Below are 25,502 nucleotides of genomic sequence, written 5' to 3'. Positions count from 1 at the left end.
AATTATTATTATTATATCAAATGTTTACCGATGAATCATCATGAATATTGAATATGGATTAATGAAGGCTACACTTTTGACCCGCCACCCAATAATAATATCCGTGTGTAATAAAGATGCATATGTATATTATGTTTATTTTTTAACAAAACCACAATGTATAATAAGAGACTCACACAGTTCAATTTTCAACATGAATTAAATAAAATTATAAAATAACTTATTATTTATAGCTATATAAATTTCAAAGATTTATCTAGTCCTATTATACCTGTGTACTTCGTTTTGATTTTACAAGCAGAATTTACCTTCAAAATACAATAAAATAATAATTAATAATAAAAAATAAAATACGTAATTAGCAACCAAAAGTAATCAAATACATAATTACAGATATAAACTAGATACCTAGGTATATTATTGGTATATAACACCATTATAGAACCATTATCATATCATAGATTATTCATAGGTACCATAGTTATAATATATATACATCAATATAGTTCAGGTGAATGCACAGATTGTTAAAATGAGTCTTTTTGTATTTTTAGAAATATTCAATCTATGCATATATTATAATATGTACAGTGTACACGCATTTATTTAATGATAAAAAAATATAGAGTACATCACAATAACGACACATATGGATATTATAAAATTGTAATGAATGGTTATCAACCTGAAACAAAAATCACAGTTTTCAAATATTAAAACCATATTTTAAGAATGCATCGAAATTATTAAAATACTAAATATTATACGAAAAACTCGTGCTCCGCAATTAGTTAATAATAATAATAATTAAAAATATATTTTATATAGTGACTATAGCTGCAGGGGTGACACCTTGAATCGTAGGTTTTTATTCCCCGTCGCTATTCTTGTGGAACGCGCAACAAAGCGAATTCGCTCTTGGTAGGAAATAGGAATGTCAACACCGTGGGCTGTGGGTCAATATCAAAATGAGTCAATACAACCGAATACCTAATTAAAAAAAAGCACGAGTCTATACTCTATATGATTTCGGGGTGACGTATGGCGGTTAGTATAGATTATTTTAATTATACCACAAGATACATTATTACATTTTTCATACAAACAATAATTAAAACATGCTCACGGAAGGCCGAACCTACGACAATACCCGAAGAAGCCACAGCCTACCCGAATCACTATCAGAAGCTCTATGCAATCACAGCCACCATATATCCAAAATTTAATGTTACGTATAATATATATACAATTCTTGTAATTTATAATTTTCGCACTGTAAGCCCAATGGCCCATGTTGCCGAGGGTATTATTAATAAATTAAATTAAATTAAAACGACATTTATGTATCACTAAAAACTCGAAAGAATTCTAAGCTATATTACGCCATACGCCACACGTACCTGCCTCCTAAAAATTCTGCCAACATTGTCATATTTTGGAAGTAACAGTTTTGATCGTTTTATAATGTGACGACGATTAACCTCTAACTCAGATTTTATGTCAATAACAGCGCATATTATACAGGGTGATTCTTTTAAGTGGGTATACACTAATTATCTCGAAAAGTATTCACTTTTTTCAAAATATTTTTTTACATGGTTTCAAGTTGTTAAAAAACCAACGTTTTTATTAAAATATTTTTTATTTTTATCATTTTTTAAGTTATTTACTTTTTTGAATGACAACATAGAGTTTTAATTTCATACTCCAAAGCAGAATATTTTTCTAAGTATTTTGATTCATAAAAATCGAATTAAGGACGAGTAGTTTATGAGTTATATGTATTTAATGTTTGGACAAACGGAGTAGTGGACAAACATTTTGCGGGGTAACCCCGTACCAATCCACTATGCCAATCTAAACTTTAAATACTTAAAAAACAAAACGTTGGTTTTTAACAACTTATGAAGCCATGTAAAAAAAAATTTTGAAAAAAGTAAATACTTCTCGAGATAATTAGTTTACCCACTTAAAAGAATCACCCTGTATATTATCATTATTCTATATTGTATGATATATTAATAGATTAGTATATAAAAAATAATAAACAGTGACTCATTCGCATTGAATTGAAATTTTGCCACCGTCATAGTTTATTGTTGTTATTTGTCAATGATTACACGAAAGATGAGCTTACGTCATATACATAGGTACCTGTTCAGTGTGTTATTATATTTTGGTTCGGGCATGTGCAAAGGATTTCCCATCAAATATACCCGAAGGCCCTTTAGATACTTATCAAAATAGTCGTCCCACGACAGCGTGCCCATGTCGAAATCAAATAATATTTTGTCCCTCGGCGACAATTTGTTCATTAAACTTATGACGTTGTGATTGTGGTACCTAACGTGTATTTGTTGATACGAACTCAAGTGTTTAGCTGCTGCGTGCACTCGTTTATAAAACTCGTTCAGTCTGAATAAAAAATAGCGTCGTAGGTATTAAACGGATCGAAAACAAGAGCGTATATAAGTACACAATCGTATATCAATGTGGAACTGCTCACCTGGGTTCTTTTCCTACAAGCCAAATGAATAAATCGACAACTTTCGCCGGTACAGAGTGCAAGTAAAACGTCATCATCCGATAGATAAATATGCTATTGGTGACATAATAAAACGGCATCCAAAACTGAAAACGACAATGTCCGTATAAAACAGACTGTTGCAAATATGTGTAATCTAATCAATAGCTATATTGCCTATTGATTTGGTATCGATGTTTTATCAGAATGATTTATAATAATTATCAAGTATGTGTCATAATTACAAAATTTGGCGATGAAACGTTTTTTTCGTTCTTAAAAAACATCTCTCCCAACTGATTCCAAGAACACGGTTTATAATTAGACGAAGCGTAATTGTAAATCAAAGTGTTTACTGCGTCTTTGGGAACTTCTTCATTGACAACTTCCATCCTGTCAATCATGCGTATATTAATTATTTATACATCTATCTTATATTTATGCTATTGTTAATTTAAGTTCAGTCAATATTCCAGCTCCTATTTTATATAGTGAACACCGTTCGAAAGTATGTAGCATAGATTTGACAAGCTTTTACAGTGTTTATTAGATAGTAAATAAATAAAAATAAAAATTATGTAGGTACCTCCAATAAAGTTTATCCATTTGCTTTAAAATAACAAAATTATATTATGAATTATGAAGGTAATTTCCTGTGAAAGAAAATCAGAGCGATTAATAATAATAATAATGAGGTGTCAAGTCTTGGAACATTAAATTTGTCGATCAAAAATACCCTACATAAAATCAAGTATATCTGTAAATTATTTTGTATTTCATATAATATAGGTTGTAGGTAGACCTACAATTTTTTTTCTAAATAGTGACTAAGTCGTGATTTGACTTTTGACGTAAACCGAACACACGCGTACGTACATGCACACACCTGCTGTCAATTAAATCCCAGCATGCCACCAGAAGAAGATTGACCAGCATGTCGACGGGTACAATTTCGGCGTTAACGTAGCTGGGCCCGTGAAAAACCCTTACCAGTCCGAGACCGGAACCCAAAGCACAACCGGTCAAATTGTTCAAATCGTTCGTCCAACCAGCTATGGGTTCGTTTGCAGTACCCAAGACTGTAAAAGATAATAAAAATTTGTTATATTGTCAGAGGCGGTTTGAGTATACTGGTTTTGGTGCACTGCACCGCCAATGTTAGGGGGGTGGGTGGTCTTGGTTGAGCATGTGCTGACCGCAATGTTTAATTTTAATGTTCAATAAATGAAAAAAGTAATAAAGTACCTAATCAATGACATATTATGATAATCGTGGCTGAAACTATTGAAAGCGTCGAGTTAAGAATATAAAGGCCTTATAATTATTAACTATAAACTTATTAAAAAATATTTATTTGTAATTTCTATTATGATGGTGGTGGTGGGGGGGGGTGTCTATATTTTGTCTTACACCACTAAGTATAATACATTCAAACCGCCTCTGTATATTGTTATATATAATTATTATTATAATATTCGAAATCCACGTGCGTTTACAAGAAATTCTACATTTAGAGTCGCAACATCGTCATACGTCTTCCACTCGTGTGTGTACCTATATAAATCGTACACTGTGTTGGCCTGTTTATATAATTTTAAGCGATCCAAGGATAATAATAACCCGACAAAAAAAATTATAAAAAAAAAATCAATTTTAAAAGTTAAAAGTTCTAATATTTTAGTATAGGTAAGTATTTGAAACTATTTTTGAACCTAACCTCACGATAGGTAATATTATCATTATTATGTTATAATAGCCTGCTAATAATTTACCTTAGCTTGGCGACATTAAGACACTAATCTTTATACAAAATAACGAACGAAATTATTCGTTTCTGCAAAAACGTCAATAATACACAGGTCATCGACCTGGTTTAGGTTTATAAAGATGTTTCATTTGATCTTCGAATTAAGTATAAACAATACATTTATTTACAATAATAAATTTCAATTTGTCTACCAATAACTTATCTAACTTATTAATTGATTTTGTTACTAAATAAATCGTTTTCTATCCATATCTATATAGTTTTCAATACCTATATATATATATATATATATATATATAATGTTTTAAAGATCCAGATTTAGCATAGGTAATTAAACAATTATCTGAAAATTCAAGGACAACCGACAACATAATGACACATGAAATTAATGTATGCAATTTTAGATATAATCAAAAAATATAAAACGTTACCAAACCCTGGTCTTATGACACATGCTGGTAGTTCTGGTCCTGCAGACTGAAAGATTTGCTCTGACAACGCTTTGGTAAACGTAACCACGTCCGGCCATTCGGACACGAGTCTATAATAGAAGAGTTAATATTGAAATTTAACACAACGTATATAGCTCATATTATATGTAATGAAAACAGCTATTGTGAAAAATTTTCGTATAATATGGTTTGTATTATTATTTTTATACGACTATAATATTATAATATAGTACGATATTATTCGTCGTATATAAAGAGATTTTTGATTTATTCGTTTATTTTGTATTAATATTTGGTGAACCTACATGCACTTTTTTGATATCCTCTAAACTCTCAAGCGTTTATAAATTAATAAAAATAAAACAATAAAAGTACGAATTTGTATAACTAAATAATCGTGATTACCTCATAAAAACTATATTAACAATATTAATATTATTTCAATACGATATTTTTAGAAAAACGCAAAATACATGTTAATTTAACGTAGTCTCATACGTTTTTTGGTTAAACTTTTACTAACAAAGTAATAATTAAATACTTTAAAATACATATGTTTGTACTTTCATTATTTGAAGCAGAATTTATTTATTATTATACTTTCATGTGGGTCTTTTTTGATGTCTAATATCCAAATATACTTACCGAATATTGAGCAAACGATTTTTATTTTATTTGAATTTTAAGCATTTAAATATTTCCTATACAATAAGAAAAAAATGGCGATTAAATAAAATAGTTGTGCAGTGTGATTTTAAATTGTGTGTCATGGTACGTGGTATTGTAGTAGTGCAACTATTTTAAATTTAAAAATATTTATTTTAGTATTCGCGTATAATAATCAACACAATCAAAATTATCATAAAAATGTTCTACTTTAGATTGTAAAACTATAAAACATATTTAAAAATAAATGTAATCGATACATTTATTAATATTAAAAAAGGACTCTTTTTAAAATCAACAAAAATAAAATTTCAAAATAATGATTGAAACGTCATCAAAAGAACCATATTATTCTGGTCATGGTCTATGGGTGTGATGATGAACTTACCCCGAAGTCATTCGGTTCAGGATGTAATCGGGAAAGGTTTCGGCCATCTGGATGACGGTAGACGTAGGTATCGGGGAATTGTAAAATTGTTCGTACACGTTCAAAACCGAGGGGTTGGCGAATACGGACGACAAGTAAACAAAGGCCTGCAGAAAAGGCGTGGAAAAAAAAACAAAAAAAAAAAAATTAAACAAGCAACGGTGGAAATACGATAAGTACACCCATCACATATCATTATTTTAGTATATACAGAATGTCCCGGGATGATATACCCATTTGTCGTAGAGGGGGACTCGCTGTGCGGATAAAAACCTGCAGTTTTCCACCATTTTATCCAGAAACTAAACAAATTATTGAAAATCATAAGAGTAATGAAAATAAAATGTTCAAAGGTCAAAATTTTCAATAAAATAGGTATCTTTATTTAAAAATATATGTAGCCCTTGTCTATGTGAGTCTAATAAAAAAAAAACCTGTATATAATACGTAAAAAGTCATAGATAAAAATGAGAAAAACAATAAAATGGTAAAAAATTAAAGGTGTTATTAATATGGAATGGAAGTATAGTAAACATCGAATGATGTTGATTATAAGTGTAGTAATAGGTAAATGGCGAACTTAAGTTCTTCGAGAAATTAGAAGATAGTATTTTCTAGTTGAACATATTATAATGAATGTGATGTATCATGTATATTAGCTGTGGCCCGTGATGTTAGCGTATGATTGATGAAATATTTTAATTAAAGCTGAGAGTGAAGTCACTTAGGATGAGTCATATTAGTAGTATATATTTGTATGTTCACAGCCAGCTTTTCCACGGTAAAAATTGTTTGCAAGCGGAAAATTCTCCCTTGGAGCACACTGATTTACCGCGTAACACAATACGGTGATTACACAAGATTGTCCACCTATTTGCGACTTACACAAAAATATTTACCGTATAAACTATTTTTTTATAAGATTTTCAGTTTTTTTTAAATTTTTATAAAAAAAGTTTATTAAATAATTTGTTCTTTACTTGAAATATTATTTTTATGAAAATTAGTGATATTTGATTGAAAAAATTAAAAAAAAACGGAAAAAAATAGTTGATGCGGTAAATATTTTTGTGTAAGCGGCAAATAGGTGGACAATCTTGTGTAATCACCGTATTGTGTTACGCGGTAAATCAGTGTGCTCCAAGGGAGAATTTTCCTCTTGAAAAACAATTTTTACCGTGGAAAAGCTGGCTGTGAACATACAAATATATACGACTCATATTGCTACGAAAATAGGGGTAAAACGATTTTTTGTTTTACATGAATTGTGAAGGTGTTTTTGTAAAAAGGACATCCTTCATGCGAAGGCGTTATTGATCATAAAGCGTAATTGGCGTGATCCGATGGCCGTTTCGTGCTATCATTTGAGAAATCACCCTCCCTGAATTTAACGCAACGAGGGGAATGGTGACAGTAATTATTGGTGTTTTAATACCTAGCTGGAAATTAACACATTTCAGAGGAAAGCATTTTTTTCTCCGGCATTTCAGTAGTTATTTTCGTGTGGAAAAGTAGATTTAATTCGGCAATGTTTTAGTACTATTGTCAAGAAACTCATAAAGTCATAACTTAAAACGGAATAATAGCGATTGGAATTGTATGATAGGTACCTACAATGAAAAATATTGACGACACGAAATTAGAATTATAGTAAGGTATATGTTTATGTAATTTGTGCAATGTAAACTTCTTAAAAATCAACTACTCTCAAAGATACAACGACCCCTCTCCCTCGCACGATCTTACCTTGAGATTTTTAAAACGCTTCGTCAGGACAATCAAGTCTCTGGTAGCCCGGACGTTGGTGTAGACTGCGGTGTGCAACGTGCAGTAAGGGTGATTGTCTGACCTGGTAGCTGCCGCTAGGTGTATGATGGCATTTATTTTGGACGCGATTCTGTTCCAGACAGCCTCATCCACGCCAATGTTCGGCTGAAAACAGTCACCTCTCACTACTTGCACTTGGCTGCGGTACGTGGGATTTTCAATTTTCATGCGGTCGAAAAACTATAACCGGAAAACATAATTAAGACACCCAGATTGGAACATATAAAGATGATAGGAAAATGAAGGTAATAAAATGCAATGAAAATTAAGTATTTTAATTTAATTTATTCAGTTATATACATGGTAGAGCATTTTTAGTAGCTATTTAATATTTCAACAAGCGAATAGTAAATTGATAAAGGGGTTACCATAAAATGATGTCCTCAGCTAGTTCTCTCCTCAAAACTTAAAATACTTATACCTAAGTAAAACTAAATAGTTATCTTAGCTATACTAGTTCAAAGGTTAATAATTTAGTATATTTTAATATAACCGTGAAAAATATACTTGGGAATATGAAATAAAAAATTTCTGCTGTCAACGAAGTAAAATGCTTTTTTCTTAAATATTGTTTTTTAAGGACTTTGAATTATCTAAAAAAATGTTCATGCAAACTTTTAGAGAAAATTGGTGTTCACATTTAAAACAATCATCATATAGATTATGTATACGAGGTCAGCAAACGAACATCAGATTTTATCGCATAATGCGATTCGCATTATAATCGCATTATAATCGCATTAGAAACGTTGATCGTTTAAAACAAAGCGATATGAAATATATATAAATTTCTAGACTCAATTCGATTTTAATTGTGTCCCTAGTTACGAGTTACAAGTGATACAAGGATACAACTTACAACCACTCTCTAGAATTGTGGACAATATTGTGAACAAATTAAATTTATTTTTACGTCGTTGATAATTTTTAAATACGTAATAATATAAATAAACTATGTTTATGCGATTTGTTTTTATCGCTGATGTTTATATTCAACAAGTCTACTTAATATTGTAAACAAAATATTAATTAAATGTTGTAATTAATATACGCTGAAGTTGAAATTAAATTTTATATATTTTTGAAAATTTTATAAAAATTACACTTTTTTGCTGGACTGATAATTATTATAAACTTGCACTATAATTTGGTAATTCACGACATAAATTGGCTATATATATAAATGTACATATATATTATTATTGTCTAATATTAATAGTGTATTTTTTAATTGCATTATTATAATTACATATTATTTATGCTTCAGTGGGTATATTATACAAGTTCATTTTGCAGTTATTTAGATCCAGGGATGTCCACCATCACCCAAAAATCCACAACAACTTTCGTGAAACTAAACGATTGAAAATATGACTTTCTTAAACCTTTAAATGTTATTGTATTATATTTTATTCGTAATATTAAATTTATTATGGCCCGGTGTGGCGGTGTTGCGCAGTGGCTCAGATGGCAGGTCATAAAACACGATCTGAAAGTATAAGCACCAGCCCGCAGCCGGTGCCTTTTTAGTGACGCATACTCTTGTAGTCTTATACGAACACAGTAAAAAAACTAACTTATAATGAAGTTCTACACAATGGGCAATGGCATATGATAACACAGGATGATTATAAAAAAAAATAAAATTTAAACCTGACGTACTTTGATTGATGATGATTATATAAAACTGTTATTAATTGTTTCAAAATGTTGGCTAGCGTATACTCAAATATTATTTCGAGTAAAATGTTATTTTAAAATTTATGATTCGCGTTTGGTTCGATAAATAAAAATAACAAAACATTTAATCGTAACTATACTCGCTCCCCGCGATATCAGATAGTTTTTAATTTATTTGCTTTACACTCATTTTTAGTCGCAAATGTGACCTTTATCTACGATTTCCTATTCGATAGAGACGTTCTGTGTATCTACTGTTCTGGAGCGAATAGTCTGAGTATATGCATATGCAAATTAAGGTACACGAACGCGAATAAAATAGTATACCTAAAAATATAAATGCTTACACCTACCTAGATTCTGATATATTATTATTACTCATCTAATTGACCCGTTTGCAGGTGACGTTTACTGACAACACCTGTATAATATATTGCTATAAATTATAAAATCATGTCATTCAGTGAGAGACCTTGCCATGCGTTTTGTTGACCTTTTATACGGTTCGATGGTTCCTGCACCGCGATCGTCAGTTTTAGTATTGCGTTTACGAAAGTTTTGCTCTTTAAAAAAAACTTAATTTTCTAAATTACCTTAAAACATTATTTAACATTATTGAACATAACATGTTTGTATATTATTAAGGTACTAATGTAAGCTCAACTATAATGTATTGCTGTTTTTATTCAATAACAAAGTCTTCGTCTAACCACATTGATATTTTTGTTTGACCTAATACATTGATAAATAAAAAAGCGATAAACCAATAGTACGTTTGAGTTATTTAAAATTGACTAAAATCAATCATATAATACACGGAAATAATGTTAAACAAATAATTAATTTAGTTGCTATAATACTAACCTACTATAATATTTAAAATACAATGAACAATATATTTTTAAATAAGCACGATATCTCACAATTGTCAAATAATATGAATCGTTATTATGTAGGTAGCAATAGTAACGAAATATAATTGTTTTTTTAATAGCCATTTTACTTATAATGCTACAAATGTAATCCTGAAGTTTAAGCATTGATTATAGAATAGATAGAATAGAATAGAATCTATTCTATAATCAATGGTTTAAGCTTTTAAGGTGTCCCCATCTGTTTAAGTAGTAGGTTCAAATATGAATAAAACAAAACATTTAGAAAATATATATACTTACCATCAAATAGTTTTAAAAAATTTTATTTAAGCCACATACTCATATCCATTAAGTGAAAAATATTAATCAATTAATTACCGGACTATTAAACATTTCTTTGACCCTTTCATTAGGATTTTGTCCATTCAGTGGTCTCACGATCAAATAAATTGTGTTCAAATCACGACATGATCTGAAGAATAAAGTCAATACTAAGTATATCAACAACATTCTAACATTATATGGTAGGACTTACCTTAAAAGTTTTTCAATTAAGACTTTTCCAACAAAACCTGTTCCGCCAGTAATAAGGATACAAGAACCACGGAAACATTTTTGAATTTGGCTCTCAGGAGATTCTTGGAGATCGTTTATAAAATCTTGTATAAAAATATCACCGCCTTCCATCGTAATGATATCGTGTTATCATCTAATCGAAAATTCTCAGTTTATATCGAAGTATGTTTAACTATTAACAATAATTACGAGCAGTCTGTACATAATATATATAACTCGATGCTCGGTGTATGCTAATAATACAATTATCTACTGACTATATAATTATCATTTTGTAAAGCACATCATTATTTACACCGTCTCATTAGGTATACTGTATATTATGTAGGTTTAAAATAATGTGTAACGGATAATAATTAATGTTTAATTCAAAACAATACGGACGAAAATATTATACAGTGTGCAGCTATTACATCTACTCCGTCGTTTAGCAATTTAGACCTGTATGACAATATATAGTTCCAAGTTCCAATATATATATTTAAATTAAGCTGAATTGATAAAAAAAAAAAAAAAAAAAAAACTGAGAAGGAGAACACAGGAGGACGAAGACAATAATTGCATTTCAAGAAGCAAATATAAGCTTTTGAAAAAATTATACAGTATAAGTATAAACATACTTGCTATCTAGCAAGATCTAGTGCGGATTGCAATCTAAAATTTACAAATTCTTAAACTGACCAGACCATTTTCAATAATTATTGCGTTGACGAATAATTTTTAAAAAACCAACAAGTTATCAAAATGTAAAAGGTATAAAAATTCAACCTAGTTAAACAAGTGAAAAATAAATTGAGAGAAGGACACAGGTGACCGCGGACAAATGCATTTCAAGAAGCAAAAAAAAAATTTTTAATCTACATAAGGAATACATACTGTAGACTGCAGTATGTAAACTAAAGATAATTAAATGCAACAAACTGTATTGAGAATAATTAAATCATGAAAGAATGATTATTTAGAAAGCCTGAATGCACATGGTTATTAGAAATTTAAAAATTGTGTACACAAAAAATTAAAAAATATGTTTCCCCGGGATACATATTATCTAAATGCACCCCTGCTCCTTGAAAACATGTTTACATTTCTTTCAATAATTACTTCCACTCTGATAAGTTCAAAGAGTATAAATTAAGTATCTCTAAAATTTAAGTTTGTTAACACCTGCACCATCATCATCATCTCTTAACAAACAACCATTTATTTCTCATACGCCCATAAATTCAAATAAAAATGATAAATCACAAAGTCCTACAACGCTTAGAAGTTAATAGTATACGGCGGTACTGCCCCGCCTGTACCATACGTAAGTGTAGTAACTAAAAATTGAGGAATTGAGAATTGCAATAAATTGCCCTAGCTGTGTATTATATATAGGCAAAATATAAGGTAAAATATAATATATTCTGGTCATTCTGCAATATGCATTATTATTAATACTGAAAGTCTGCACTAAATAAATGGTGTCACCGAAAGAGTTAATGTTAGTGTTCACACTTAAGTTTGTTTTCGTCTTTAATTAGGGCTTAAATGACCTGATTTCGAACCAAGCGTATGGAAATAAATGTACAATAATTATAGTAAATCCCTAATTAAGTTGAGTACATAACCTTTGTCGTAATACGTTGGCTATATTCGCATTGTTCGTGGCATAGCATAACTTTGATAACATTGACTATAGAGGAACATATACAGTTCAGTATACGAGTTTATTTTAGAAATAGCTAAAATGCGTGTCTAAAGATGAATAAGACTACGTTGTATATACTGGATTAACGATAAATATAACAAGAAAAATTAATAGTTAGTGTGGGTAAATTATTTCTATAGCTGCAGTGGAAAACATCAAAGGAAAATCTACAGAAAGAATCCAAGAAAAAATTTTAAAAGGAGTCCAAACAGCAGTTAATGCAAACCATGACAGAATCGTCATATGTTCCGACTCACTCAGTGCAGCCCTGTCAAACATAAAATATAATTCCCTGACAAATCCCTTAGCGAATAGCGATAAAGATAAAAAACTTAATACATCTATCGAATAAATACATACGTTTCATATGGAGTATATGGACTCCGGGTCACTGTAATATCAGAGGAAACGAAGAAGCAGACAAAGCAGCCCGAAATGCTATAAATAACCCCAACGCCCCAACACTTTCTTTTATGTCACCAGTAGATATATTATCAGAAACGTTGACAATTACTGTATGCGATTATGGAACTCTGATTGGCTTCAAGTTACCGAAAACAAATTAAGGGAATTCAAACATTTAGTCGAACCTTGGCCAAAGTTCAACTACTCAAATCGAAAAGAAGATGTTATTATGAACCGTCTTAGAATTGGCCACACAAGAGTAACCTGACAATCTATATGAAGCCATAGGACCCTAAGCTGACTCACAAAATATCATCACTTTAAAAAAAATAATTGAAATGTACAACCTAATTTAACTTTATTATTTTTTGTAATTTATTTTGCTTCTTTTTTTTTTGTTCTTTTCTCTTTCTTGCTTCTCTTAACAATCATGTAAAAAATCCATATAATATGTAACCTAATCAACTGTAAGCCCTAAAGAAATAAGTCCACGAGTATATTATGGATACTTGTATACCAACTTACAATACTTACATATTCGTCCCGCCAGTCACAGCAGTGTGCTGAAAGGCTTTTAGACTAGATCGTATAATTGTTTGGTTTTGTACGCAAATGTGTCCTTGCCGTCGGAAGTTTCGATGAGTAGAGGTTGGTCCTTGTCGAATCGCGTGCGTATCGATAGACCATTTGAGCCCTGAGTGGACCGAAACTGTTTGGTTGTATTCGCATGATCCCAGTTGTCAGTAGTGAGTAGATGTTGCTCATTGATCAGCCACGAGTGTACTGACGTCTGACGAACAACGGTTTTTGTGATCCACACGTGTAATTAAATTTGTGGTATCATACATTGAGTCGATGCGTTGCGCTGCAGGTACCGCCCATATTCGTCTGTGATTGGGCGTTGCGCTCAGTTTTATCAGACGTCACGGACGCTGATTGGTGCCGTCCGGTGTAATCGGTGTCGGTTGCTATGCCGCAAGTTGTATTCTTTGTGATTTGCCATGATAAGGTGGTATGTCATTATTCTTATGAATTAATTTGTTGATTCCGTTGACATTTAGCTCATTCTTTGTAATTACGTCATATATCTTGCATCAGTACTTTCGGGTATACATAGTTTCCCAATGAAATTTTTTTTTTTTCATAATATTGTCTTATTAAAGTTCATCTTAAAGTTAACCGCAAGAGTGAGTTAAACTGTTCAATTTTATGGATAAAATGATTATTAATTTTAATAATTTTCCTACCATTAGTTCAATTATTTAATCATACATTCATATAATATGAACTATGAACATGATACACAGGGCCGTCTTAGGCTTTGCAGGGCCCATGGGCTTAAGGCACCCTTTTGGCAGGCCTCCAAAAAAAGTCAAATAAAACCACCAAAAGCTTAACCTAACCTAACCTATTATGTTAAAATATCTTAAATCGTCAATATCATCCTAATGACCTAATCAAATAATTGTATAAATATCCTAATAATGCAGGGAATGTAGAAACTGATATGTGCTGTTCATTGTATAGAAATACACGTTTAACTCATGAAAAAATAAATAAAAGATATCTATAAATAAGTACCATGAATCTAATTGCACATAATCAAGCATCATTTAAATAACATTTTAACATTACCATTCACCTATTTTTTGTTTTACTTTTATTTCCAATCATGTCTATTACTTTCAAGATTATTATTTTAATCACAGTTAATTTCCAGTCTTGTCTCTTGTAAAGTAAACTTAAATTAAAGTATTCAAATAATTTTTAGATTTTAAGTTCTCAAACAAATATTTAATAAATACTATTTGAAAAAGTAATTGAAAAATGTTTTTATATACCTATATATTTATATATTTTTTTTATTTATCATTAAAATTTAAAAATACAAAACACATTTATTAGAGATGAGACAAAATAATATCAAAATATTTAAATAAATGTAGGTACCATCATGGTATTATTAATATAACCAATTCTCGAAACTAAAAAAAAAATGTTAAAAATCATATGACATTTATGAAAATGCAATATTGCGAAATATCAACATTTTTAGAAAATTTAACTCTACGAAAGCGCTATCTAAATTTTTGAAATTTTTGAATTTTTTTTTAACTTTAAACCAACACTTTAAACATGATAAAAAAAAGGAAAAAAAATAGTGGTCATTGACCACGTAAGTCTTAAAAGTAAAACAGAATTATAAATATTTTCATTTTTCAGAAGATAATGTCATTATCACTATCACAGAATATTCCGTTGTATCATCTATATAATAAATTATATAATATATAATATTATATTATATATAGTGTAGGCATGGTCATTGGTGGGGAACGGGCAAAGGCGGATTTATCTTTTTTTTTACGGCTATAGGCCCAAAAATTTGCCGACCCTATAATAGATAAACAAGTTACAATACCCCCTCCAAATTACCTATTCTAAATATTAAAATATACCTATAGATAGAAGTATATAGAACTGACTTTAGTTCAAATTATTATTTTTTTTTTTGTTCATTAGGTGACCCTACATGTATAATACACTTTTTATGTTTATTTTGTAGTACTAAAAGTAAAATATTGTCCACAATCCGCATATTATTGTGGAGTTATGGTCAATTAAGGTTTTTCTATAATCTAAAAACCTAGTTCACAGCCGCGGCCCACGGGCCACAGGTGATTCAAATATTGTCGATTGTTGTTGGTCACAATGCCTTTTATCTTAATGCCCACGTTGTTTTCTTATCAACAATAATATTTACAATTATTTGAATAGTTAATAAATAAATAGTTAATACCTGTGATAACTCACTTATCAAGTATCAGTTATCATTATTAATTCTAAAAAGCTGCGTTCAACTTACTGTTCAAACCATTCAACAATATTGATTTTTATTGTTATTAATTGTCGGTTGAAAAAAAAAAATCTTTTTAGAATCTTTGTCATAGTTTCTTAAAAACACGAATGATTTTTTTAATCCAAGTATGAGAGTCATAGAATTTTTCAGTGGTATTGGTGGAATGCATTTTGCCCTGAAAGGTATAACTAGAGTTGTACTTAAAACAATGCTTGATAATGCTAGGTATTAGGTACTGTGTGTTGTAAATGACAATTTTTTTCAGAATGCAACTTGGAAAATTTTGAAGTTGTCCTAGCTGTAGATATAAATACTGTAGCAAATGCAGTGTACAGACATTTTTTTCCATCGACAAACCTCAGAGACTTAAACATTCTTTCACTTAGCCCTGAACAGTTTGATGCATACCGTCCAGATATATTGTTGATGAGCCCACCATGTCAACCTTTCACGAGGCAAGCTTTTTAACTTATTATTGTTAATACACATATAATTTCTTTTTGCGTTTTTATGTTTAGAAATGGCCTTGTCAAGGATATTAACGATGAAAGAACAAAGCCACTGCTGCACATTATTGAAAATTTAATTCCGAAATCGGAATCGCTTAAATATGTATTAGTGGAAAATGTTAAAGGATTTGAAAGTTCATTAGCTAGAGACAAATTAGTTACCGCTCTGAGTCAGTCGGGTTTTACATATAGAGAATTTCTTCTTAGTCCTGTACACTTTGGAATTTGCAATTCAAGATTGAGGTATTATTTATTAGCCAAGAAGAAACCATTAGATTTTGCAATATCCTTACAAAATGATATCGTAAGTTGCTTAGGAATCATCCTAACTAAATATATATTATATTATGTCGCACATTGCCTATCTTGTATTAATATTTGTAACTTTTGTCCATTTTTCTGTTGTTGAAGGAGATTAGTGAGATTACATTTACTGATCTTAAGTATTTTTTTTTAATCTAAAATCAGAAATGTCATCATAATAAGCTATTAAGTGTAAACTGAATATCTACATTTAAAAACATATCTCTAACTGAACGCTGGCAAATAAATTACACAATACTTACAGTTTGTTCTGCTTCTGCATTACTAATAATTTTGAAGCTCTTATGATTTTTCTTTTTTCATAGTTATATTAAAATATATATTTACCTATTAACTATTAGTTAAATTGTTATACATTAATATTCATAAATTCCTGTAGATAACCTTCTTGGGTTAGGTTAATATATGCATCTATTCTTAGATATGATCAGCTGTTACAACCGCAAACATTTTCTTTATATTTTAGTGTTGACCAACATATTATTGTAAGATTTCTTCATCCTTATAAATGTTTTAAATAATTGTGCACATTGCATTATTTTCATGTAGATTACAATTAACAATCTAGTTAAATATTTTTTACCCAAGATTTAGACTAGCTTATTTATTAGAGTTGGATTAAAAAAAATTAAATTAAATGTATTATTTAATAATTTTCATTTTAATCAATCAAACACGGTTCAATTTTAAATTTAAATCCATACAAAAGTATTTTGCATAATTTGAATAGCTGAAAATATTTAATCAATATCATACTTTATAATTTTTATTTTTTATTTTTTTTTGATATAGATAACTGAAAATAATTGGGACGATAAATTGTGCAGCCGTGTGAAACAAGTTTCAGATGTATTGAGTGAATCCGACACAGAATTAGAAGAATATTTAATTAATGACAAGCAATTATTGAAAGGCGGCAAAGCCTTAGACATTGTTACCAAAAACAGTAAAAGATCATGTTGTTTTACTCGTTCATACAGTTCATATTTATGTGGCACAGGTTCTGTGTTTTCCAGTCTATGCGAAGAAAATATCAAAGAAATTATCAATGATAATGACAATAATTTAGAAGTGCTGAAAAGTCTTAAATTAAGATTTTTTACACCAGCAGAGGTTGCAAAGTTTATGTGTTTTCCTGTATCAGACTTTCCAGTCAGCAAAAAAAAGGCATATCAACTTTTAGGAAACAGTATAAATGTTTATGTTGTTTCTCGATTATTATGTTTATTATTGCCTTAAAGCCTTTAACTATGTTGTACATAATTATTTTTATATAATATATTAATATGTTGGATGTAAACTAATTAGTTTTTCAAATATTTGCGGTAAATAAAATAAGATGTGGAACTCAATCCTGTTATTTCTTGCTATAAAATAATTTCTTAGATATTCTTATGATAAACAGTTCACAATGATGAGTGGTGTGGTGGGGCGTATACGCGTTGGGAACGCATTTATTCTATAAACCAATTTGATAAATAATTTTTAATTACTAAATGAAAATGTCGAAAAAAAACCTTATAGAATTGATGGTTTCCATAAGGAAAACAATTGCTTATCATGTTAGGTGTTTAAATAAATACCAAATTTAACAGTAGCGTTCAACATCTTCAATAGTGACTTCAAAGAAAGTAATATAGATTTTATTTTGTAATTTAATATTTTCCCATAACACTTTCTTATTTTAATTGTGTATTAATATATATTATTATTGAAACTTTTAAAATCTTATCTGATTATTTGATTAAAACTTAATATTACTTAATTATTTACCATGAGTCATAACTCATAAAAAATACGTAATCATAAAAAGCTAAAATGTATAATTAATTCATTTCTAGGAGTATGATAGGCAGGGAAGTAATATAGTGTAAAATTATGAATATAGAAATAATAACATCATAGTGTATAGAGGTTAGGTTACTTAGGTTAGGTAACTTTTACACATCAAGTTTATTTAAGCGTATACTCACTAAAAAAAATTACGGCTACATCACTGGCAATGACTATTAAATTTATGTACATGGGCATTGGAATACATTTTGAATTAGTCAAATAATTAAGTTTGAAATAATGAACATATTTATTCATCTTGATCATTGATGTCATTAGGGTAGGTTAGCGCAGTAATTTTTACATTGGTAGGTACTTACTTATTACAATGGTAAAAGTATGAGCCTAAATGAATGGGAACTTATTTTAAAACAAAAATACTCAATTGAAAATGGATAAACAAAAGTTTAATATATAATGTACATATATAAATAATGATATATGGTAATTTTTTAAAATTGTATTATTGGTGGATATGACTAAAGTTATTGAAGTGAATTTTATTTAAACTGAGTTTTTGTTATTACAAAAAAGAAGGAAAACTTTAAAACAATGTAAACAATATTTTTAGGTTTATATATTAGATTGCTACCTGTAAATCATGATAACTTTTATAACTGAAAGCATATGTTATAGTAGCATATTGAAAATGGCTGCCTAACATAATAGTAATTTTAATTCTTACATTACATATCAGTCCATAACATAAATTTCTTTATTTTCCGAGTGCTTTTTGTGTCTCGGCTGATTTTTGAATCTTAGCCATCTCTTTTTCTAGAAAAACATAAAACAAATAGTAATAATATTAAAATTGTATAATAAACATATACCCTAAGTTAGTAAATTAATTTAATATAATACACAATATAACTAATTAAATTGTTATACTCTGTCGACCAAGAGATTTTGCGCATTACCCTGTGTCACACCGTCATCAAAATTGGTTTACCTATGATAGAGTGCCATGTTAGGATGTGCTGAAAAACTGATTTTTAACAGTCCAAAGTATGTTATCTCACCAATTCAGAGTATGGGTACATAAAAGACTTATTTAATAAGAATATTAATAATAACTAAAGAAAAACTGACCTTTTTTCTCATCTTCTCTCTTTTTTGCTGCTTCTGCACGTTGTTGTTTAATGATAGCTAATCTAGCTAAATCAGCTCTTGCTTCATCTGTTTTACCTTCAGCTTGCAATTTTTGATAATGTAGTTTTTTTCGCTGTCTTTCAATTTCTTCTCTGTGAACAATATCATACATAAATTATGTAAAATAAATTCAAAAACAATAAAAATAAACTTATAAAACCTTTCACGTCTAGATAATTGGGCTGGTTCTGCTGTGTCTAAGGTTTCATTAAGTGTAGCTAATTTCTTTGCTTTTAACTGTCTCCTATTTGGATTCTCAATTTGAATCAGGCCAGCAACGCCTTTTTTATTCTGGCCAAAACAAAAAATTTAAATTTCCAATGCTTAACCACACCTATTATAATAAAAAATTATAATTACATCGTCGGATTCTTCTTCTGATTCGCTTTCACTTTCTGATTCGTCCTCACTATTGCTCTTGTCTCCTTTAGTCGCTGGTTTTTCTTCTTCCTCGCTCGATGATTCGTCATCGCCTCTGTTATTTTTCTTCCACCTTCTTTCCTGTTCTTCGCGTTTCCTCTGTTCTTCTAGTTCTTCGGGATTCGTAAACCTGCGACTCCTTCCTTTGTGGTTAGTCCATTTTCCTGCAGAGGCGGAAGAACAAAATATGATATTCGAAAAAAAAAAACAAAAAAACTCATTGTCTCTAGATCGACATGAAACAAAAGAATCTCAATGCGAACGTGCGTTCGAAGAAACTATAAACACAGTTGTCATACCTCTTGGCATTTTAGAAACTTGAGACTTTCGTAGGCAACAAAGAAATTTATAACGATCTAGTAACGATTATCAAACACAAAATACACAACTAGGCAGCAGACAGCAGTAGGCAGGATCTATTTTCGAATTTTGGATTTCAAAATAGTTCTGACTTACTTCTGTGGGACGGAGACGACACTGTCTGTATCAAATAATTATTTATCAAAATATTGACGTCGATGATAAAATGCACTGTTCTACGGCGCTGCATTTTATATATATTTATATTGTTAATGCATCAGTCTCGCCGCCGTCGTCTTGGAAGAAATCGGACGTGTCAAAGAGGTTGTATAAGCACGGAGGTGGCGCGATAGTGCGATATCGTTGCCACGGCATTCGAGTGTTTGGCGCATAACGCGCTGACAAACAATTCAATTTCCATTAAAGTTATTATAATTTTACAATTATTATTATTGTTGTGTGGGCGAAACCGTTCGCGCGTTATTGACAAAATAATATTAGCACCGGCCAAGTCGTTTTCTGCCAAAAGGGCTCGTAAATTTTGTTATACATCGCGCGTGTGCTTGACCGCGACTAGACGACGACAAGAGAGATAATATTCAAAATACGCGCGCGTTTATCTAAAAAAACTAAAATATTACATAATATTTTGTGCGGCCGTGCTTACCATTTAGCGTTGGAAGTGTTGGAACACCGATTTCCCGTAACATGTACGTTTTGGTATTGAATATTTGCACGATATTAAAATATAAACAACTACCTAATAATGTATAATATTGTAGTCCTTTTTAAAATAATGATACGACTTTTGGCGCCTAAGGACATTTGCCCAAAATCCGGGGCTAGCTGGGTTGGTACGGCTATGATTATAATAACATAATTCACGCCTACACACAATTAATTTATATAATAATATTATTAATTATGAATTTTAAAATTGTTATGTTTGATTGGTTTTTACAGTAGGTACAATTATATACTATATAATAGCTGTCGACTGTCAATTTTTTTGCCGACTGTAGTAAGTTGCGTCCCAATGTACCTTCTTGACGTAAATCGCGTCCTTTTATATTTTCAAATTAAAATGTACGCCAATATTTCACCTTCCCAGACTTAGCACTGTCAGTCAATATTACTGTTATTACTTACAATATCGGTATGGTTAGAAACATTGTTTTTTGTATTTTGTATTTTGTTTTAAAATAAAAATATGTATTTATATTCATGATAATTTTATGGATAAAAATTCGAACGACAGTAAATTCAGTTTGAGTTGTTATTAATTTATTATTTGTTATAAGTCTATAATGCTAATTATAACTTCATTGACAACTTTTTATCTTTAAGGACTCTCTGTCGGACACAAATTTTATAAACACGCCCGCAACTTGCGTATGTTGTTTTCTGGAACATTTTTATCGGAACGCAACTTATATTTATATGCAATAATATTCATAATTCGGAATAAAATGCACCTCACGAATTTTATTTTATTATTTTTTTAAAGACATTTTTTCCAATACTTATTTCAAACTGTTTTGAATATTTTTGCGGAAACCATTATTTCTGATTTTTGGAAGTTATAGCCTTCCAAAGTTTGCAACTTTACGTTTATACGCATGCGCGTTGGTGTTACACTACTTACTTATTCTTGAATAATAATAATAAAATCCAAATTAATTTTGCAATTGAACATTTTTAAAAGATTTAAACTTGGTATTATTACAATATTTAAATAAGAATTTATGAATTATTAACTATGTAGGTACTCGCTATTGCACTGCCGGGATAGACTAAATAAAATATTTAATTATGGTACAATGTATAGACGTATATATAGTATATATAGATTAGATCATATTCTATAATTACAGTATTTATTTTATTATATTGATCGTAGTAAGTGCCTATAGTTATATTGAAATTTTTATATTATTATTATCAAATTGGGATATTTAAAAAAAAAATCATATTTGTCCATTTTAATAAATTGGTTTTCGTTCAATATTTATACCAATAGTTATAATTATCTTTTATTAGGTTTCTACATTTTATATTATTATTATGCATATTAAATTATCTTTATGGTAAATGATAATTGAATGAGCTATAATAAGTTACGTTGCAATAAATTATCTTCAGATAGACAACAGGGCACAGGCCATAAAGAGTTTATTGAAACCTTGTCATGTTAAAATAGAATAAGTAAATTCTAGGTATATAGTGGCTCTTTTCGCTAAACTCAAAGTCCTCCACGTAACAAGTTAAGTTTCGCGGATGTGTGTTAACATAAAATCGCAAACTTTAGAAGGCTGTATCACCTAAATATAACTTTCGAAATGATGATTTTCGCAAAAAAATTCAAAATTTTTCGAAATCGGCGTTGAAAAACACGTCTTTAAAAAAAAAAAACCAAATAAACAAAAATAACGTTCTTAACTTTAAATGTTATAAGAGGTCAATTCGCTTTAATTTTTCAAGTAACGAAGCTAAACGTGATCTGCTTACTGCTAACCGTAAATTTGCTATGTTACGCACTTGTAAGACGAAGACAACACATGCAGGAATAGTGTCCTCTTAATAAGTAGATAGTTCTTGAAGAGTTTCAACGGTAGTTCTAAACAGAAAAAACACGATCCTCGTAAATCCCTGGAAATACAGAGCTTATAAGAAAAAACGAGGTGATCTAGAGGTAGACAGCAGTTTAAAAGAATGATTAGCAAATTACGTAACATAGTTGTTTTTAAGAATTTGTTAATTTGCGTTTGCATTTTGCAAAGACGTGATTAACCGAACAATAATAAATACCATAGAAATTCCAGCTGATTGTTTATGATTTTTACCAGTAGAAGTTGTGAAACTATTTAATATTCATAAACAGTGGCGTATTTAAGGTTTTTCCGCCTCTAGGCACTTTCCAATTCACCGCCTTCCTCCCACCTCCATCCTTCCTACAATTATTTCTAAAACGTATTTAAATATACAATTTATTATATTAAAAAAGATACATTGAGATATATGTAGATATACTAGTATGATTAATTTTGAGCGAACAAAAATTAGTTGAGTTTGATTTCATCAAATGAAAAATACTTTTTCTAATTTTGTAAAAAAAAATTGTTGAAATTTGCCGCCCTCCAATGTTGCCGCTCTAGGCCCGGGCCTATAGGGCCTGTGCCTAAATACGCCTCTGTTCATAAATCATAAATATTAAGGTAGAATGTTAGTTATGTTATAAATATTAAAAATTCGAAAACGTGTGTTATATTAGGTATTAGTTATGAATTGTTAAACAATGTACACAAAAAACACAACTTTGGCCTTTGCCCCTTGGGGGATAGCTCATTTATTTTGATGTCATACGACAGAATATTTATTTTGGTTTTTAATTCAACACAAATTTTTGAACAATCATATTTTAATAAATTTGTTAGAATATAATACAGAAAAAATACAAGGTGATGGGTTCCACTGTTGGGTAGTGACGTAATTCAAATGACCTACTCCTGCATCGAACTTACGTCTTTTCAGCAGCAACGCTAAAGCAATAATTCCGTTACATTTTATTTAAATTAACGCAATTGTGACGAGATTACTTTTAAAAAGTAAAATGTTGATCAAATCGTGATCTACATTTTGTATCCGCCGCGATTAATTTTTCTAAAATGTGGGACTATAGAGTTAAAAAGCAGAAGTTGGAAAGTTCCTGTTTTCTACATCATCTACATAGGTAGTAGAAAACCTTTACTATCACATTGTACAAGACACGTTTTATAGTGGTTTACAACGGTTGATTTTCCTACGATTTCCGACAGCAGTGCCTCGTCGTAAAAAATATGCATGATAATTTAAAAAAGGTTTTTTTTTTTTTTTTTGCAGATAAAATGGCCGACAGCGTACCCGTGTCGGATGTCGTTTGTGTCGACGACATGGGCAAGGCCAGAGTCATGGAACCCGTGTTGGCGGACAAGGTGGCCGATTTGAGGGACCGATGCGCGGAATTCACGAGCGGTAACCGCGGGACGGACGGACGGCGGCGGTGACCGGGAAATCGAAACCTAACCACTGTTTATTTGCACAGATATAGAGCTGTACCGCGAGTCGGTGGACACCTTCATCGGCGTCATGGACCATCTGGCCAAACAAGTGGAGCGGGAAAAGCGGGAAGCGATCGTCGTGTCGAACAAGCTGGCGTCGTTGCCCAACAAGGCTGAAGAAGAAATCGCCAAGTTACAAGTAACGCGTGGGCCGGGGGGGGGGAGGGGGTCGTCAATATTGATTTGCTTGCCGAACTGCGTTTAACTGTTTTACCTTTTTTTTTTTCATCCCCAATTGCAGTCGCAAATCGAACAAAAAACCACGGAACTCGAACGCTACAAGATCGAGCACAGGTCGCTGCAAAAAATCGAATCCGATCAAACGGATTTAATAAATCGATTATCGTTTCAGAACTAAACGGTTTTCGATTACGTTTCACATAGGTAGCATATTATATGAGTCTTATTAGATTCATTTATAATCAATGGTAATTAATAATATAATGTCATAATAATGAATAATGATACAGTTGAACAGCAATACACTGATATTATTTTAATTTTTTTTTTATTGTTTAATGATTAATCAAATTATTCCTTAACTATAAAATAATGCTTAAGCATAAAAATAATTATGGTAAATGCGTTTTTCATAATACATAATAAATAATATCATAAACATTGTATAGTATAAAAAAGAATAATCTGTGTATGATAAGTATTTATGTATAAATATATGAATTTTTTTTTTCATCAGTACCTGGTTTTCACAACAAATTTGAAAATACAAATTATCATCAATATATAGGTAAAATAAAAAAAAATTATTCGTTTTTAATTTTATCTACACTTCCACGATTCTGTATAAAATGTAACAAATACAAAAAAAAAATAAATAAAATAATAATAATAATAATAATAATAATAATGATAATAATAATAATAAGGAATGTGTAGCACATTAAATTACTGACGAGTAATATGTAATTTGAATATAAATATAAAAATGTAAATGGCATTAATGTTTTTATTATTATATGGTTAATGATTAATATATATAAATAATTATTATTGTTAGATAAGAAATTATTTTGTACAAACACAAAATTTTTTTTAAAAAAACATAAAATAATTATAAATAAATAATAAATAATAACAGTTTTCGTTCACGGAAAAACAA

General features: G+C 30.0%; 4 protein-coding genes across 8 annotated transcripts; 2 read left to right on the top strand and 2 right to left on the bottom strand.

The window, feature by feature from the left end:
• Positions 1-572: 572 nt before the first annotated feature.
• LOC107164152 (fatty acyl-CoA reductase wat-like) lies at positions 573-14,667 on the bottom strand. Of its 4 annotated transcripts, XM_089222349.1 has the most exons (11): positions 13,425-14,667; positions 10,755-10,928; positions 10,598-10,691; positions 7,584-7,844; positions 5,799-5,944; positions 4,724-4,833; positions 3,411-3,603; positions 2,770-2,917; positions 2,507-2,631; positions 2,155-2,415; positions 573-685 (listed from the first exon to the last, which is right to left on the bottom strand). In XM_089222349.1, exons 2-11 carry the CDS (start codon positions 10,904-10,906, stop codon positions 607-609), a joined length of 1,569 nt encoding a protein of 522 aa, XP_089078475.1. In that variant the 5' UTR covers positions 10,907-10,928; positions 13,425-14,667; the 3' UTR covers positions 573-606. The 4 variants fall into 4 exon arrangements, with proteins under 4 accessions (XP_089078475.1, XP_089078476.1, XP_089078478.1 ...); XM_089222350.1 differs by lacking the exons at positions 10,598-10,691; positions 10,755-10,928; positions 13,425-14,667 and adding an exon at positions 9,698-10,562; XM_089222352.1 differs by lacking the exons at positions 10,598-10,691; positions 10,755-10,928; positions 13,425-14,667 and adding an exon at positions 9,327-9,685.
• A 1,055-nt stretch (positions 14,668-15,722) lies between these two features.
• On the top strand, positions 15,723-17,935 carry Mt2 (tRNA (cytosine(38)-C(5))-methyltransferase). The gene is made up of 4 exons (XM_015511881.2): positions 15,723-15,932; positions 16,016-16,205; positions 16,269-16,563; positions 17,376-17,935. The coding sequence occupies exons 1-4, from the start codon at positions 15,878-15,880 to the stop codon at positions 17,820-17,822; spliced, it is 987 nt and encodes a 328-aa protein (XP_015367367.1). The 5' UTR covers positions 15,723-15,877; the 3' UTR covers positions 17,823-17,935.
• An 866-nt stretch (positions 17,936-18,801) lies between these two features.
• Positions 18,802-20,483, bottom strand: LOC107164164 (uncharacterized). Its single transcript, XM_015511882.2, has 5 exons — positions 20,285-20,483; positions 19,926-20,149; positions 19,726-19,856; positions 19,506-19,657; positions 18,802-19,190 (listed from the first exon to the last, which is right to left on the bottom strand). The coding sequence occupies exons 1-5, from the start codon at positions 20,292-20,294 to the stop codon at positions 19,132-19,134; spliced, it is 576 nt and encodes a 191-aa protein (XP_015367368.1). The 5' UTR covers positions 20,295-20,483; the 3' UTR covers positions 18,802-19,131.
• Positions 20,484-20,696: 213 nt separating this feature from the next.
• Positions 20,697-24,882, top strand: IFT20 (intraflagellar transport 20). Of its 2 annotated transcripts, none has more exons than XM_015511884.2 (4): positions 20,697-20,995; positions 24,165-24,296; positions 24,367-24,521; positions 24,624-24,882. In XM_015511884.2, the coding sequence occupies exons 2-4, from the start codon at positions 24,170-24,172 to the stop codon at positions 24,738-24,740; spliced, it is 399 nt and encodes a 132-aa protein (XP_015367370.1). In that variant the 5' UTR covers positions 20,697-20,995; positions 24,165-24,169; the 3' UTR covers positions 24,741-24,882. The 2 variants fall into 2 exon arrangements, with proteins under 2 accessions (XP_015367370.1, XP_015367372.1); XM_015511886.2 differs by lacking the exon at positions 20,697-20,995 and adding an exon at positions 23,958-24,015.
• The last annotated feature ends 620 nt before the right edge of the window (positions 24,883-25,502 follow it).

Source organism: Diuraphis noxia, unplaced genomic scaffold (genome assembly GCF_037042655.1).
Source record: "Diuraphis noxia isolate RWA-SAM2 unplaced genomic scaffold, SU_Dnox_SAM2 contig0003, whole genome shotgun sequence".
In the NCBI taxonomy this organism is placed as follows: Eukaryota; Metazoa; Arthropoda; class Insecta; order Hemiptera; family Aphididae; genus Diuraphis; species Diuraphis noxia.
The sequence above is the reverse complement of the archived record's forward strand: the minus strand, read 5'-3'. Positions and strand labels throughout refer to the sequence as shown.